Source organism: Belonocnema kinseyi, chromosome 1 (genome assembly GCF_010883055.1).
Source record: "Belonocnema kinseyi isolate 2016_QV_RU_SX_M_011 chromosome 1, B_treatae_v1, whole genome shotgun sequence".
NCBI classification, from domain to species: domain Eukaryota; kingdom Metazoa; phylum Arthropoda; class Insecta; order Hymenoptera; family Cynipidae; genus Belonocnema; species Belonocnema kinseyi.
Genome location: NC_046657.1, coordinates 12,419,388 through 12,438,543, shown reverse-complemented (window position 1 = coordinate 12,438,543; position 19,156 = coordinate 12,419,388). Strand labels below are relative to the sequence as shown.

Here is a 19,156-nt window from a genome sequence, read left to right as displayed (position 1 = left end):
ATTTTATGTTTCTTACTCTCTTTTTTGGTACCCATACCAAATAAATTCTGATTTCTCTCTGAAAATACAGTTTGAAATCTAAAATCCGAAAATAGAAAAATTTAAAAAAAAATGTCGATGCTTTATTTACATTTTTGAGGTTAGGGCAAAGAAGTGATGAAAAAAGAATCTGAAAAGCATTTTAAATATTTTGATTAGTTTGATCAAAGATTTATCATGATAAAGTTATAAAAAAAAATTACCGTGATAATTGTACGTAAGAAGAACGACTAAACTTAAAATTCTTAAAAAATTGGCTAAAATTTATAATTTGGAGGATAATTTTCTAAACTCTTTAACTTTTAAAGCTAATGATGAAAAGTTTATAGTAGATAAATATGGTCAACGTTGACAGTGTCCAGATGGCTTGATCGGAAAATCAGGAAATTATTTTTACATTAAAAATTTTTATATTTATATCTAAAAAATAGGGTTGCTAAGAAATTCTAATTTCGAAATTCCGTAGCTTTCTTTGACTAAATTTTCATTTTTCCTGGCCATTATCAATTTTTTCTATTTCATTTCTTATATTTAACTTGCAAGATAAATTTTCAAGTAGCAATAAGATTAATTTTGTACCAAAAAATATGAATTTTCAACCAAATATTAAAATTTTCTACCAAATAAATCAATTGTTAGCCAAAAAGATGAATTTTTCACCAAGAAGATTAATAATCTCCCACAAAAGACGAATTTTCAACTAGAGAAAATAAATTTTCAACGAAACACAGAGTAGTCTAATAAAAAGTTAAAAAATTAATATTAAATCAAGAAAATTTTCAAGGATATCGATAAATTAGATACAAAATTAATTTTAAACCAAGAAGTTTAATTTTCTACCAAAAAGACGAATTTTCAACAAAATATATGAATCTTTAACTAAAAAAAACACTCAATCCAGCATATAATAGTTATATTTACAGTTAAAATTTAGTTTGTAGCCATAAAAAAACAAGTTTAAAAAAAGTTACATTTTCAAATAAAAAAGTCGATTTTTAGACAAAAAGATGGATTTTTTACTAAGAAGATTAATAATCTGCCAAAAAGACGAAATTTTTAACAAAATGCATCCATTTTTAATTGAATAGTTGAATTTTGAACTGAAAAAAAATGTTCAACCAAACACACAGTAGTTAAATTTTCAGTTAAAAAATTAATTTTAAACCAAAGAATATTTAAATTTTATTATATTATTTAAATTAAACATTTAAATTTTTAGAAAAAAATGAATTTTCAACAAAGAAAATTAATTTCCTTCTAAAAATAGATGAATTTTCAACAAAATACCTGAAATTTCAAGTAAAAAAGATGAGTTATCAACCCAAAGTAGAATATTTATATTTACACTTACAATTTATTTTTAACTATCAAGAAACAAAATTTCAAAATACAGTTAAATTTCTAACCACAGAAATTAATTTGCGACTGAAATAAAGAAACTTTAACAACAACAAAATTAAGCTTTAATCGATAAAAAAAGAATTTTCTACCAAAAAAGCCAAATTTTCAACAAAATAGTTTAATTTCTAACCAAAGAAATTAATTAGAGGCTGAAATGAAGAATCTTTAATGAATAAAAAAAGGAATTTCCTACTAAAAAGATGAATTACCAACAATATACATAAATTTTCAACTGAAAAATGTACATTTTCAACTCAGCATGGAATTAGTTACATTTACTGTTAAAAAATTCATTTCTAAGAATCAAGAAACGAATTTTTAAAAAATAGTTACATTTTCAACCAAGAAGATTCATTTTCTCCATTAAAAAACGGATAAAAAAATATACAAAAGACGAATTTTCAACAAAATGCATGCACTTTCTACCAAATAGTTAAATTTTCAACTAAAGAAAAGAAATTTCCAACCAATTTTCCAACAAATTAATTCTAAACAAAAAAAAACCCAACAATATAGTTGAATATTCAAAACAAAAACAAAACCAAAATTTTCAACCAAGATGAATTTTTTACCAAAAATGATGAATTTTCAACCAAATATGTGAGTTTTTAACTAAAGGTAAATTAAAATAATAAGCGAATTAATATTAAACAAATTTGCAATCAAATAAATTATTTTTTAAGTAAAAAGATATATTTCCAACCCAGCATGGAATCGATATATTTACAGTTTTAAAAAATTATTTTTAACCATTAAAAAATGAATAAAAAATATACAAGACGAATAATCAACAAAATGCATGAATTTTCCACCAAGTAGTTAAATTTTCAACAAAAGAAAAGAAATTTCCAACCAAACACAGAGTAGTAAAATTTTAAGTTAAAAAATTAATTGAAAAATTTTAAAATCCAAGAATATATTTGCATTTAAAAAAATGAATTTTCAATAAAATACGTGAGTTTTTAACTAAAGATAAATTAAAACAATAAACGAATTAATAGTCAATGTTTTTCCAACCAAATACATGAAGTTTTAGCTAAAAAAGACAAATTTCCAACCTAAAATGGAACAGTTATATTTATAGTTAACAACATTTATTTTTAAATGTAAAAAAATTGGACAAGCCATTTTAATGATTTTTTCTAATATTATAAATGTACAAACCCACAGATCATACGAAACCCGGTGAAATTAACATTAAATACGATTTCACATTTTTTATATAACTTAAAAATTTGTATAGGTTTTGAAAATTAAACAGATGATCTGATACATTTACCAGCATTTAAACACAAATTTTCCAACGCATTTCAAGGCACGAAAATTATTTTTTATGTACATGCTGCACACTGGATTCATTTTCTTAATAAAATATACAATTATATACCGTAAAAGAATAATGTCTACATTTTAATAATTAATGAGTACTAAATTAGCCAAGTGAACCCCCTAATATTAATTAATATAGATATTTTATTATTTTATCACCTTTTATTAAAAAATTAATTGCTTGTTAAATAATTGTATTAAAATATTAGATCATTATTTACTTGAATTAATTATTTGTAAATTCGATTTTCGCATGTTTATTTAAATTCTGTATATGTTTATAAATATTACTTGGTAAATAAGTGAGAAAAATTGAAATTAATAATATTAATATTTCTTTTTTATATATTTGAAATTGTTATTTCTGTCACCAACAAAACTGTGAAAATTCCAAGGATATTCAACTCGCAGAATCAGCCAGCGACGATGAAGAAAAAGGGACTTTTGTGTTGCAAAAAAAGCTAGGCTGCAAATAATAAGCCTAAATAAATTGTATTTTACTTCGTCAATAAAATAGTATTGTCATATTTTCTATTGGAAATTATTATTTGTAGTAATTCTTTCTGGCTGAAAATTTCTGCACAGAAACCTCGGAGGATTCTGGAAATGTTCCTGGATGCGATTCTGCAGGACACTTTCTGCATTAAAATCAATAGTATAAAAAAAAGTTCTAAAGGTGCTTCCTTAATCGTTCGTGAATATACATTTTTGGCTTGTTTTCTCCTTTCCCTTACTTCGTTTTAAGGCAATATTTATAAATAAATAAAGATTGTAATGTGTTAGCAATATGGCACTAATTAACAATAAAAATATCAAAATTACCGATTTGGAATCGATGTCTGCTCGGGTGATTGCGCGGCGTGCGGAACAATCCGCACGCGTGCGAGTCAATACACCATCATCCTACGCTCACATTGTTATCTGGGTTAAACCGCTTTCCTGAAACTTGTTATTTTTTAAGTGCGTGTACGCCATAACTCAAAATCTACTGGACCAATCGTTTTGAAATTTGGCACAGTACTTCTTCACATAATTCATCAGATATCAATGGGAGCCCTTTTTTTATATATTAATTTTACAATAACAAATTAGTCGATTTTTAGCGAACATCGGTTTTTGGTTTCCAAGCGCTACGAAAAATCGAAAAACAAAAAAATCCTACCATTTTTACCTCGAGAAACATCTCTTTTAACAAATGCATTTTGATTTTTTTGTTTCACATGATTCTGTTGCGACTTATGATGTACAGCGCAAAAAACTTATTTGCGAGGCGCCTCCGGAGATTCACTGTCACTCGCTCAATTTCCAATATTTTGCAATGAAAATTTAGGGAAATATTGTGCAAATGTTGCATTATTATAGGAAAATTTATACAAATATTCTTTTGACCCAACACTGGCCTATATTTTGAATTTCATCAAGCCAAAAGTGACTAAATATATTTAAAAATAAAAATCCTTTCACAAGAATGCATTCAAAACCGATCAGACGTATTATTTTATTATTATATTTTTATTGGTTTTTAGTACACTACTTTAGTGGGTCTCCTCTTTATATTGCATTAATAAATTATGTTGCTTTAATCTGAAAAATGCAAAAAATATAAAATAAAAAGTAAAGTAATAAATAAAATAAAACTAGGAAACTAAAACTTCAGACTTAATTTAACAGTACCAAATTTATACTTACATTAGAAAAAATGCATCAACCTGTTTTTAAAATCTAATAAACTTGGGAAAACTCAAAAAACGTTACAGAAAGTTTGTAGGAATTTTTATATTTTTGAAATATTATGTTTGTCAAGAACAATTTTTTCTTATTTTTGTTAAAGAAATCAATTTGCAACTGGAATAAAAGAATTCTCAGCAAAATTGTTCAATTTTTAACAAAATTTTTCATAAAACTAAAATGAGGAATCTTTAAGCAAAAGAAAAAAAGAATTTCTAATCAAGAACATTACTTTTAAATCAAAAATGAAATAGTTACATTTTAAGTTAAAAAATAATTTTAAAAAGAAAGAATTTTTAACTGAAGAAATTAATTTTCAACAAAGTACATGAATTCTTTACTAAAAAAGATCAATTTTCAACCAAAAATAGAATTGTTAAATTTTTAGTTAAACAAAATTAATGTTAACAAGAACAAAAAATAATTGAATAAAACAGTTCAATTTTTAACCGAATAAATTAATTTCCCACAAAAAATATGAATTTTCTACGAAAAAAGTGAATTTTCAATCAAAAATTGAATAGTTATATTTTCAGGTAAAAAATTAAATTTTAGCATTATATAAAAACGCATTTTCTACTTGAAAAAAAAAACAGTTTTCAATCAAAAATGGAATAGTCACATTTTCAGGTGAAATTTAATATTTTATTCAAATGACGAGCCTTCAACCAAAAGAATGAATAAATTAATTTTCAACAACAAAATTAATAAATTATTAGCCAAAAATATAGTAGTTTAATTATCATCCAGGAAAACAATTTTTCTACCAGAAAAAAACGAATTTTCAACAAATTATTGAAAGTTCCAACCAAAGAAATGAGTATTTAACCAAAAACAGATAGTTAAATTTTCAGTAAAAAAAAATGTGTACAAATTTGATTTTGTAGGAAATGTATTTCAACAAAACAGACCTAATAATTTAAATTTTTAACCTAAGAAGTGAATTATTAACCAAAAAGGTGATTTTTTCACCAAGAAGATTAATATTCTAATAGAGAAAAAACAAAGTTTCAAAAAAATATATAAATTTTTAAACAAGAACGATTTTTCAATCAATAATAGAAAACAATCTCGTCCAGAATGTTGATTTTTAAGCCAAAAGACGAATTTTTGACATAAAAAAAAAACAAAAAAAAAACATGGATTTACAAACCCAAAATTTGCATTTTATGTCAACGTAATTGAATTTTAACAAAAAAAAAAAAAAAAAAAAGGAAAGAATTTTCAACAAAATAAGTGTATTTTCAACCAAAGAAGATTAATTTTCTAAAAATAATGGAATAGCTAAACTTCTAGTAAAAAAATTCTTTTTGAAAAAGCAAAAAAAAAACGAATTTTAAACAAAATAATTATATTTGTAACCAAAGAAATGGATTTTTAACTAAAATGATGAACCTTTGACCAAAAAAAAAGTTTTTTAAACCAAATAGTTGAATTTTTAACCGAAATGATTAATTTTTTTACCAAAAAAGACAAATCTTCAACAAAATACATGAATTTTCAACTAAAAAATTATACATTTTTAACCTAAAATAAGGTATTTCAGTTTTCAGTTAGAAAAATAAATTTTCAACAAAAAAAAAAGCCGAAATGATTTTTAACCAATAAAATGTATTTTTAAACAACTAGTTGAATTGTTAACCCAAACGATTAATTTTTTACCAAAAAAAGGAAAATTTTCAACAAAATACATGAAATTTCGACTAAAAAATATAAATTTTCAATCAAAAATATAGTAGTTCAATTTTCAACTGGGAAAACAAATTTTAAAATAGACTTTCTACCAAATAGTTCAATTTATAACCAAATTAATTATTTTTTTTACCAACAATAGAATAGTTAAATTTCCGGTAAAAAAGTAAATTTTATACCAATTTAAAAAAGTTTTGAACGAAATAATTCAAGTTTCCGAAAAATGTGAATATTTAACTAAAATCATATATCTTCAATGAAAAAAGAAATTTTTAACCAAATAACTGAATTTTCAACAATAGATTATTAAATTTTTTAGTTAGAAAATCACAATTACAACAAAAGAGTTAAATTTACAACCAAACCAATTAATTTGTATCCAAAATATTTTACCCAATTAGTCGAACCTCAAAGAAAATAGTTCCATTTTACCTAAAACAGATTTTCACTTTAAAAAAAAAATAACTTTCGATAAAAAAATTTCAATCAAGAAATAAATTTTCCACCAAAAATATAAATTTTCAAACCAAAAAAATAATTTTCCAACGAAGAAGATTAACTTTTGACCATGAAATATTAATTTATAGCAAAATACATGAAGTTTAATGAGTTTAATTTTCAATTTGATAAATTAATTTTAAAAAAATAAATTTAATTTTAAAAAAAAAAGATGAATTCTCAACGAAAAATGTAATAGTTTAAATTTAAACTAAAAATAAAATAGTAAAATTAATAGTAAAATTAACTTCAATTTCAGTTTATCGAAAATTCCCTGACATTCCCTATCAGTTATTAGTTTCATTTTTTGTATTTTTAGCTTGACTTTTCTAAGAACCCAAAGTGTCTAACATTCTGCAAATCTAATTTTTTTGTCAAAAATAAAAATGAGATAATCAAACTCATTCTAGTTTGATTCTAATTCACGACAAAAATACAAACCTTTTATTTTTTTCTATTTTTTACATTTACAATCATTTCAGATTTTCTTCATTAAATTTTCTACCCAATTTCATCCAAATTTATCCGAGCTTGTTCTTCATATAAAAAAGAGCAAAAAAGGGAATATAAAATCCAATACAAGTAGCCGCACCGAATATTACAGTAAATCTCATAGCATTGCGTGGATCGAAAGGAAGTGCCTTAAAAAAAAAGAAAAATCAGTTTATTCTGAAAATTGCAAAAACTATTGTGCACTATATACTACAAATATTTTATTGATTTATTTATTTATTAAATGCGAAAATTCTGCAATTTAAATTTAGCGCAAAAATTCGCAAAACCACGCTTAACCCTAACCTCTAAAACTACCGAGGTTTCTAAAAATATTAAAATACTAATAATCAAGGAAAAATTATTGAGAAAAAAAGATTATTGTTGTAACTTACGTCTTTTGGTTCACTGCCCATTTTCGGAGGCTTTATAAAGTAATTTCTCACAAATGGTTTTATTGGTTGAGCCAATCTTCTAGTTTGCAAAACTCGCAACATTTTTTATAATTCAGAATATTTTTCTTTGTAAACTAAATTCGAATCTCTCTGAAATCTAATATATGAGAAGTTTATTCGTTGCTAAGAAACCTCAAAAAAAAAAAGAAGCTTGAAATAGAATAACATCAAAAAATTATAAAATTCAAATTACGCGCCAAATTAAATTTAAATTAAGCGCCAAATTTAAAAAAAATTTAAAATTTTGCAAGAAAATTTTAAAAGTGTTTTATATTATGATTTTTAGCGGGCTTTCAAATTCAAATTGTTTCTCATACATATAATACTTTTTTATACTGATAATTATATGTTTGAATAAATGTTTTAAGCAATTTTTTTTAGAAATTTTTTTCTAAGAAGATATAGAAATTCGCGTTTAAAAAAAATGTTCCACTTTTTGTCCAATTTTTAATTAAAGTGAGAGCTTTTTTGACTTTTTAGTCAGGAAGAAACAATAAGTAATAATATTAATTGAAAAAATAGGCTCTCAGTAACTACTTCAAGTAAAATTTACATTTAGTATGATCCATATAGAAAATTTGAAAAATATTTCAAATATCTGTTTTATTTCAGAAAAATATATTCACAAAAACTAAACAGATTCTTTTAAAAATGATTCTATTTTTTATTTCTCATAACTAAAAAGGGAAAGTAAAATTAAACATTTGAGAAAAAATCGCAACTTTCTAGAAGTTATTTAAAAGAAGATAGTTACAAACAATAAAAATTTGCTTAACAAATTATGTTTCTTAAATTTCATTCATTATTATAACATTCTTAGTAAAAAGTGGACAAAAAATTTTTAAATTAAAGAAAAATCCGCAGCTTTAAATAATTATTTTTGCCAAATTTAATTCATTAGTAAGTCACTTCAAGTGACAAATAGACAAATGGTTGAAAATTCCAAAAAAAAAAAACACAATTTTCTACCATTAAGCAAAGAGCATATTATTAGCAGTGATAATAATTTGTTCAAGCAATTATTTTTGTTAACTTACACTATTTAGTACTTCACTGTAAATGAAAAGTGGAAAAAAGTTAAAAAAGTTAAAACTGTCAGAAAAAAACGGCAATTATCTAATATTGATAAAAAAACAAAAAAAAAATGGATTTATTTTTTTGTGGTTTCGAAGAAATTTCCGGGCGACAAGCATAAAAATTCGAAAAAAATGTTCAATTCATTTTTGGACCACCCTATTGAGCATTCGAATTTTTTGGTTGAAAAATACTTGGTTAAAAATTCAATAAGTTGTTTTTTAGATAGAAAATTAATTTTTCGTTGTTGAAAATTCAACAATTTGGTAGAATTTGTTTAAATTCGAGATGAAAATTTTTGTTTGTTTGAAAATTCATCTCTCTTGGTTAAAATCTTAATATTTTTTTGGTTGAAAATGCAACTATTTGGTTGAAAATTAATCTGTTTTGTTTGAGAATTTAACCATTTTGTTAAAAATTTGTCTTTTAAATTAAATTCAACTTTTTTGTCAAGTGTTGAAAATTCAACTGTTCGGTTAAAAAATAATTTTTTTGGCTTGAAAACTGCACTATTTTTGTAGAAAATTCGAATATTTGGTAGAAAATTAACTTTTTTTTTAAATCTAAAATTCAATTGCTTTGTAGAAAATTTCTCTTTTTTACTTGAAAATTCAACAATTTGGTAGACAATTTTTCACTTTCTGGAACAACAAAGATTTTTTGTTTGAAAAATCATCTCTTTTGGTAGAACCTTAATATTTTTTGGTAAAAATACAAAAATTTGTTTAAAAATGTAACTATTTTGTTTAAAAGTTCGCTTTTTTTGTTGTTAAAAATTACTTTTTCTACTGAAATATTAATTATTCCACTTGAATATTTAGTATATATGTTGAAAGATCATTTAATTGGTTTAGAATGTGATTATTTTGTTGAAGATTAAACAATTTTGTTAAAAAAGTCAACCTTTTTGTTAAAAATTCAACTGGTTTGTAAAAAGTTGTTTTTTGTTTTTAAAATTGCACTATTTTGGTGAAAAGTTCAAATAATTCGTTTAAAATTAATTTTTTAATTTAAAATTCAACTGCTCTGTAAAAATATCGTTCTTTTACTTTGAAAACTCAATAATTTGATAGAAATTTATTTACTTTCTAGAACAACAAATCTTTCTTCTTAGCAAATTCAACTCTTTTGGCAGAACTCTAGGTTCAAAAATAAAAATATTTGGTTGAAAACAAAATATTCTGTTTGAAGATTAGTTTTTGCTGGCTTTTTATAAATTATTTTTTTACTAAAAATGTAGTAATTTTATTGAAAAGCTATCCTTGTTGTTAAAAATCCAACTGTTCTGTTAAATAGTAATTTTTTGGCTTGAAAATTGGACTATTTTGTAGAAAATTCGACTATTTGGTTGAAAATGAACTTTTTTGTAAAACATTCGTCTTTTTCACGTTAAAGTTCAACAATTTGGTAGACATTTGTTTACTTTCTAGAAACAGAAATCTTTTTTATTGAGAAATTTATCTCTTTTTCGCAGAATTTAAATCTTTTTTTGGTCAAAAATATAACTATTCGGTTGAAAATGTAAAAAATTTTATATTGAAAATTCATCTCTTTTGGTAGAAATTTTATTTGTTTGTTAAAAATACAACTATTTGACTGAATATGTAACTATTATGTTTAAAAATTCGTTTTTTTTTGTTTGTTATAGATTACTTTTTTTATTGAAAATTGAATTTTACCACTCGAATATTCATAATATATTTTGAAAGTTTAGTTATTTAATTAAAAATGTAATTATCATGTTGAAAAGTCGTTCTTTAAAATATAAAATTTGACTGTTTAGTAGAAAAGTTGACTTTTTTCTATTGAAAATCCAACTGTTCTCTAGAAATATCATGTTTTTACTTAAAAACTCCACAATTTGTTAAAAAATTATTTACTTTTTAGAACATAATATTTGTTTTATTTAAAAATTCATCTTTTTTGGTTAAAAATGCAACTATTTATTGTGAATTAATGCATTTTTTGAGATAAATTAAACTCTTCCTAATTTAAAATCCAAATATTTTCGGTTGAAATATCAACAATTATATTTTTCCTTAAGAATTCGTATTTTTTGCTTAAAAATTCCACTAGATTGTTTTAAAAATTCTTTCTCAGAGTGGCCGTTTTAATCGACGAAATAAATTCCCGGTCATTTCCCGGTTTGAAATTTTAAAATTGAAATTTAAAAGTTTTTATTGAAGAAATTTTGAATTCAAATGCTCAATAATTTAACCGTATAAAATTGAAGGTACAAACATTTTTCAATATAAAAATTATTAATTCAGGTTATCACTTTCAACGATCTGCATTAGAAAATCAATCAATGAACTTTAGTATTTTCAAAATTATATCATTTTAAGGAATTTTAAGCTAGAAACATCAAATATTGAAAAATTGGAAAAATTTTAACTGAACACTTCTTAAATTAGAAATTCAATTATTTTATTTGTAAATAGTTTAAACATCCTTTGAAAGCTTCAAAATTTTATTTCAAAATCTTGAGAAATCTAGAAGTTGTTTTATATTGGTTTTAAATTCAAAATTATTTTGGAAATTTTTTCAAAACTTCCAAATATCTGTCAAAATGAATTGAATTTTTTCTACAATTTTCAGAAAATCCTGCAAATTTTAGAAAATTTCTTTACAATTTGGATATATAAATGACAATTGAACATTTATTACTTGTAGGCGAAATTTTAGTAATTTTAAGAGATATGTAGAAGTTTTGAAAAGATTCAAACTTAATTTAAAACTTGAAATGATAGCTTTATATAAAACAAAATGTAGATTTTCGCAGATTTTAAACAACAAAATTAGTTTCTTCAAGAATTGTGAAAGGCTTCAAAAGAATAAAAACATCTTCTTAAGATTCCTAGGAAAATGAAAAATAACTTTTTTATTTTGAAAAATTATTTTAAGAGAATATTTCAAAAGTTTTTCAATGATTTAAACAAAATTTTCAAAAAAGATTCTAGAAGATTTTAAGAAAACTTTCTAAAATTTGCATGATAATTTTGACTATTTTTAAAACTCTTAAATATCTCTTAAAATTACTTAAATTTTTTCTACAAATGTTCATTTGTAAATTATACATAAAAAATTTTTAAATGTCACTTACAAATTGAGCATTTTTCAAATACAACAATTAAAATTGTAACGTTCGAAGTTTAAAGGCTCTTCAAAATTTTAACGATTCCAAGTTTTCTATATGAAACAATTCAGTTAAAGATTATTTAGTTTTAAATATTTGGTTTCAATTTACTTGTCTGAAATAAAAATTCAAATATTGCTAAATATTAAATAATTCATCCTTTTCTTAATCAAAAATTTCAAGTTGAAAATAGTTTATAAACTTTCAGTCACACCTTAACATTTTTTTAATGACTAAGACTTTCAAATTGTAACCGTTTAAGTTTTAACGTTAAAATCTGAAAATTCTTAAATTTCGAACTGGTTTAAAATCGTTTTGTCAAATCGTTTTTATTCACTTTTTATTATTTAAGGTACAGATAAATTTAAAAAAATTTATTTATTAAATAAAAATGTTTTTTATTCAAAATTTTCAACGTCAAAGGCTTTTATTTTTTATTTGTTCAAGCCTTTAAGAAAGCATTTGAAAACTATTAAAATTAAAAACGTAACCTTAGAAATAAAAATTTTAAATGGAAAATTTTTAATTACGCATTGTAAGCTAAATAATAGGATAATCGAAAAACATAACAATTCCAATAATTATTTTAAAACGATTAAAATCGAACGTGGACAGATTTTTCTTCTACAAATTTGTAAACTTCCCGGTAAAAACAAATACACTGTCATTTCCCGGTCTCAAAAAATTCCCGGTTTTGCGGTCCAGCGGCTACCCTGGTTTTGTTGTTAAAAAAAATTTTTTACTGAAAATTTAATTATTAAAATTAAGGATTCATTTCATATAAGTTAAAAGTTTATTTTTTTGGTTTAAAATGTAATTATTTTGTTGAAAAATCATCTTCTTCAGTTGAATTCATCTGTTTTTAATTGAAAATAAAAATAATTTTCTTTATATATATATATATATATATAAACTATTGCATTTTTCGGTGAGATTTTGTCTTATTTGGTTTGAAATTCAACTTGTTAGCTACAAGATGAACTATATTAAAAATTTCATTTTTTGGTTGAGTGATTTTAATTAAAAATTGTTCTCTTCGGTTGAAAATCTAACTTGTTTTATTTAAAATTCAATTATTTTGTTAAAAATTCGCCGTTTTCGGTAGAAAATAAATCTTTATTTTTTCTTGAAAACGCAATATTTTCCCTTGAAATCAATAGGATTTTAAAACGTTTTAAATTGAATTCAATATATTGCGAACATTTCAATCTATACACTTAAATATAACTTCCTTTTTCTCACCATTTCAAATACGAGGTAAATAAATGAAAAAGTTTTTATAGAAAAAACGTCTATTTATGATACTGCCGTCTTATCGATCCTACAATTCATAAAAATAAGATTTATAAATAAAAATCCTTGATAGTCGCAACAAATTGCAAATTACATTCTCCACCTCTAATAACTTTTTTTTTTTCTTAATCGTATTTCCCTGATTCAAGATTCAGAGCATTACTCAATTATATACAGTTCCTGCGCATCCAAATAACTTCTTCATTTTGTGTGTACAATAAACCAAACTGGAAACTGCGAAAATACGTCATCAATGTACAGTTATAAGAAAATTTTGTAAATATATAATTAATTAGACTTCATTATTTAGAGATATCTAGTCTAGAGTCTAGATTTTACGAAATTACTGATGCAATATCGATATACCGCGAGTTGTTTTTTTTTTAACCGATCAATCGATATATATCGAATTTAAATACATGATTACCGATATATCGAAATAAAATATGGGATTCCCCTCACTAACTGTTTATCTACTTTCATGCATTCGACAGAGTAATTATCGATTAATATTGTCATTCCATATTCGATATGAAATATCGGAATTTATAATATCTCTCACCAATCGAAAATCGAAATATCGATATTTAATCGATTACCCTAATTATCGAATATTTTGTCCTGATCGATGTTGCGTCAAAGATCGTGAAATTTACAACCACGGATGCCAGGAAGGATCCATTCGGCAGAGATTGTCGTGGCTATTTGCAGCGGCGACAAGAGTGCTGACTTTGCTGTCGGTTCCGTCGAAATTGGCTAGTGAATTCAGTCTTGAGATGATAGCCGTGACGGCACGAGTGACCATTGATATCAAAACTTCTCCCTTCATGTCCGCTGGTGTCTGGGAAGCATTGTCAGTGTCATCTTGCTTTTTATTGTGATCGGCAATCACTTCGTCCCGAAGAATTGCACGCAAGATGGCGTGCACTTTGAACGATGGTTGCACCAAACATCTGGCAGTTGCAATCGCGCAGGCTGTCAGGGGACCGGAGACACCTTCGAAAAAGAAAAATTGGAAAAGATTTTCACACGATATCCAGCTATTCCTAGGAACAGAGTCCAGGGTTCCGGGGTGGCCGTTTCAATCAAAGAAAAAAATTTACGGCCATTTTCCGCTTTTTCCCCCGATGTCACAAACATTTTTCACGCTCAATGAAATGAAAATATTTAAACTATAAAGCCAATTGTCATTCTCAATTAGAGTTCTGAGCCGGTTATATTAATTAGAGAAAGGTAATGAGAATGAGAACATTACCGAGAATATAACCGAGGAATAAATTCACTGAGAATTTAAGCATTTATTTTCATTGATAGAAAATTGCATTTTCTATCAATGAGTTTTCACTCAAAAAATAAATCAAAGTTTACCTTAAATTATTGTACCTTCAAGCCAGAAATAAAATATAACTTTTCAACAGGAAATTAATTTTCCACAAAACTGATGCATGTTTACCCAACAAAAATGAAATATCAAACTAAAAAATTATATTTTTACCAAAGAAGGCGAATTTTCAACTAAAAAAGATCAATCTTCAAAAAAATGGAAAAGGTACATTTTCTGTTTAAAAAAAATATTTCTTTTCAACAAAATAATTAAACTTTTAACCAAAGAGATGAATTTTCAACTAAAAATATAAGTCTTTAACAAAAAAGTAATTTCTGAAAAAAGTGATTCAACCAAATCTTGAAAACAAATTAATTGAATACTCAAGCAAAGAAGAGTAATTTTAATCAAAAGCTCGCATTTTTATTTTTAAAAAAGAATGAAATTTCTTCTCGAAACAGATGAAGTTTTAAATCAAAAAGATACATTTTCAACACAAAAAGTTGAATTTTCTTTTTCGAAAGATTTTAGTTGACTTTTCACGATCAAAATATGAATTTTCAAACAAGAAATAAGTTTCTACGAAAAAAATTGAATTTTCAATCCAAAAAGACGAATTTTTAACCAAAAAGGATAACTTTTTAAGAAAATTGTTGAATTCTCTACCAAATAGTTCCATTTTTATCCCAGAAAAATTAAATTTGGCATTAGAACAGATGAATTTGTAATCAAAAATGGCAAATTTCTTGGCAATTGGAACTTTAAATCAGAAAAGATTTTCGTTCACTTTTCAACACCAAAACATAAATTTCAAACAAAAGTAAATTTTATAAGGAATAATCAAATAAGAAAATGTTTAAAAATCTTTTAAAAATAGTTTAATTTGCAACCAAACAGTCGCATTTTTATAAAATTGTTGTATTTTCATCTGAAGAAGTTTTCACTTTACTTTCTAACACGAAAATAAGAATAGTAAAAAATTTGAAACCAAATTAGATATCTTTCAAAGAAAATTATTAAATTTTCAACTAAATAATAAAATTTATAAGTAAAAAGATGATCTTCAGAAGAAAGTTGCGAATCTTGAAAACGCTGAATCAGAAATGATACAATTTTAAATCTTTTCCAATAAAGTTAACACATTTTCAAAATTTAATCTAAAGGTATACAACTTGAAACGCTTTTAATTCAATATATTACCATTTGGAAAACTTGTGTTTTAACGCTGTTCCGTGAGAGGATTATTTAATGCTAGTATTTATTAAGTAATGTGAGGCAAATGAATTTTGCGGTTAGAGTTTCAACAAAAAACAGTGTTAATTAATTAATAAACTACTGTTTTGCATTTTTTGAATTCCAGAATATGACAAAGCTAGAAAATAATTTATATTCAATCGTTCAAAGATCATCTTTGAACCGTTGACATAACGTCAACAATAAAAATGTTGTTAAAAATCATAAATTCTGTCATATTCTCGGTTATATAACCTGAACTTAAATCCTCGGGAATTTAAGAACTCTATTCTCAATGCTCTTAATTAAAGAATTAATCAATGCATTTCAAAAATTTCAGAACTATATTATTTTAAGCAATTTTAAGCTAGAAACATTAAAAATTAAACTTGCTTATAAACTGTACACTTCTTGAATCATAATTTTACATGTTGTTTGACATTAAAAAAAAAAAATTTCATTGTTTTTTAATGCTTTCAGAAATTCTAAACACCTTTTGAAATAATTCGAATTTTTCCAAAAACTTTTTTTTTTAATTCTGCAAAATTAAAAAAAAAACTTCATAATATCTTTCATATTCATGTTTGATAATTTTGTAAAACTTTCTCAATCTTTTTGAATATTCTCTCAAAATTAGTTTTTTGAAATAAAAATTCATTTTCAGTTTTTTTAGGAAATGTTATTTGTTCTTTTGAAGCTTTTCAAAATTAAAAAAATGTAAAAAGCTTCTCAATTTTTTGTTAAATATTAAAATTACAACGTTCGAAGCTTAGTTTTCTTGATTAGTTTGGAATATTTAGTTTATAATTACTTACTTTAAATTAACTTTTTCTTTTTCTTAATTAAACTTTTTTTTAATAGAATGGTTTAAAAACGGAATATTTTAGAATGAAATAATATTTTAAATTTCATAAAAGCCTTTGATTATAAATTCATTATTTTTAAAGTGTTTTAGAATTGAACATAGTTAATAAATTTTCAATCGAGCATTTAAATTTGTTTAACTAATGAGACTTTCTAATTTAAAAATTTAAATTGTTAACGGTAAAATCTGGATTTTAAACGATTTCATCACTTCTAATTTTCAATCGTTTAATCCTTCAAAATTGCATTTTGCAATTCTTTCAATTAAAATATATACTTAAAAATTAAAAATATAATATTTTACAAGTAAAAGATTTCTCAATTCGGCATTCTATACAGAATGATATCATAATTGATCAAAATCACAATTTAAAAAATTATTTAAAAAACGGTTGAAATCAAAGTTGGACTCAATTTTTATTCTAGAAATTTTGTAAAATTCCCGGTCAAAATATAAATTCCCTGTCATTTTCTGGTTCAGCGGCCACCCTGAGGGTCTTTTCCACGGTCCGAAATTTTTTGAAATATTTGTTTAACCTTTCTTTAATTTTTGTTTGTGAAAAATTTTCAGTTTGTTAGAAATATTTTTAAATTTTCTAAATTCTGGAAATCTTTCGAAATCCTTATTTAAAATCATAGAAATATTTTGTATTTTGACGTGCTGCGCCCTTTTTGAAATCTTTGAAATTCTTAAAATGTTTTGAGATCCTGGATTCTTTGAAATATTTATTAAATTTTTCTGAAATATTTTGTATTCGTTTGAAATCATTGAAACATTTGAAATCGTTGTGAAAACTTCTGAAATAACCTAAAAAATTTGGAAATAATTTAAAATCTTTGAAATGTTTTGTAATCACTTGAATATTTGAAACTTCTGTGAAATATTTTGAATTTTCAAAAAAACAAAAAATCTATGAAATTTTGACGAAATTTTTAAAATATTTTCAAAATATTTTTGAAACATTCATTTGAAATATTTGCGAAATCTTTTAACCAAATTTCAAATCGTTTAAGATTTTTACAATTTTTTGGAATCTGGTGCACTGTGCTCTTTTTCAAATCTTTTTAGTTTTAAATCTTCATGAAATATTTGAAAGATTTGTAAAATTTTTATATTCATTTGAAATCATAAAAATATTTGAAATGTTTGTAATATCTTATAAAATCCTTGAAATATTTGTGAAACCTTTTTAAATTTTTTGCAAAATCTTTGAAATCTTTGAAATTTTTTTTAATCTTAATGAAACTTTTATGAAATTTTTGAAAGATTTGTAAAATGTTTTATATTCATTGGAAATCATTAAAATATTTGAAATGTTTGTGAAATCTTATAAAATCCATGAAATCTTTGTAAAACCATTTAAAATTTTTGCAAAATTTTAGAAATACTTGAAATATTTGTGACATTTTTTAAAATCTTAATGAAATCTTTAAAATATTTGTGAAATCTTTCTTTAATTTTTGTTTGTGAAAACTTTTGAGCTCGTTTAAAATTTTTTTAATTTTCTAAATTCTGAAAATCTTTTGAAATCCTTATAAATTCTTTGAATTATTTGTGAAATCTTTCTAAAATTTCTTTTAGTCATTTAAAATCATTAAAATATTTGACATTTTTGTGAAATATTGTAAAAAAATTTTTAATCATTCCGAATATTTGAAATGTTCTGAACTTTGCAAATCTTTGAAGGCTTTATGAAATCTTTTGAAATCTTCTAACCAAATTTGAAATATTTTAAAGCCGTTAACATTTTTTTAAACCTCTGAAATTTGGGTTACTGTGCATTTTTTAAATTATTTTTAATTTTAAATCTTCATGAATTATTTGAAATATTTTTGAAATGTTTTGTATTCATTTGAAATCATAAAAATATTTGAAATACTTTGTAAAACCTTTCTTTAATTTATGTTTGTACAAACGTTAGAGCTCGTTCAAAATTGTTAAAATTCTTTTTAATTTTAAATCTTTACGAAATATTAAAAATATATGTGAAATGTTATGTATTCATTTGAAATCATTAAATTATTTGAAATGTTTGTGAAATCTTATAAAGTCCTTGAAATCTTTGTGAAATGTTTTGAAATCGTGGAAATCTTTTTAATATGCATACCGTTTTTGAAATCGTTGAAATTATTGAAATTCTTGAAATCCTTGAAAGCTTCTGAAATCCTTATGAATTCTTTGAAATATTTGTGAAAATGTTCCAAAATCTTTTACATTTATTTAAAATAATTGAAATATTTGGAATCTTTGTAAAATATTTGATAATCTTCTAAACATTTTGAAACCATTTAAAATCGTTGAAATTTTTTGGAATCTTTGGAAACTGGTGTAATGTACCCATTTTAAAATATTTAAAATCCTTGAAATCTTTAGGAAGTTTTAAAATCTTTGTGAAATCTTAGAAATATCATCTAAACGCCTTTTAAAAATCCTTAAACCCTTATTAGGTGTTTGAAATCCGTTAACTATTTTCGAAAATTTCCAAAACAAAGACTTTGAAAAATCGCTGGGAATAGTTTAGAATATTTGTAAAGTCTTTGAAATCCTGGATTTCCTTGAAATATTTGTAAAATTTTTAGTAATATTTTGAAATATTA

The 19,156-nt window shown here is 23.6% G+C and overlaps 1 protein-coding gene across 1 annotated transcript in view; it reads right to left on the bottom strand.

Moving 5' to 3' along the window:
- Positions 1-13,118: 13,118 nt before the first annotated feature.
- LOC117176224 (transformation/transcription domain-associated protein) overlaps positions 13,119-19,156 on the bottom strand; it is a 65,941-nt gene continuing 59,903 nt past the window's right edge. The window contains exon 6 of the mRNA XM_033366365.1: positions 13,119-14,133. Coding sequence (XP_033222256.1) covers positions 13,790-14,133 — 344 coding nt within the window. The 3' untranslated portion in view covers positions 13,119-13,789. The remainder of the gene's footprint in view (positions 14,134-19,156) is intronic.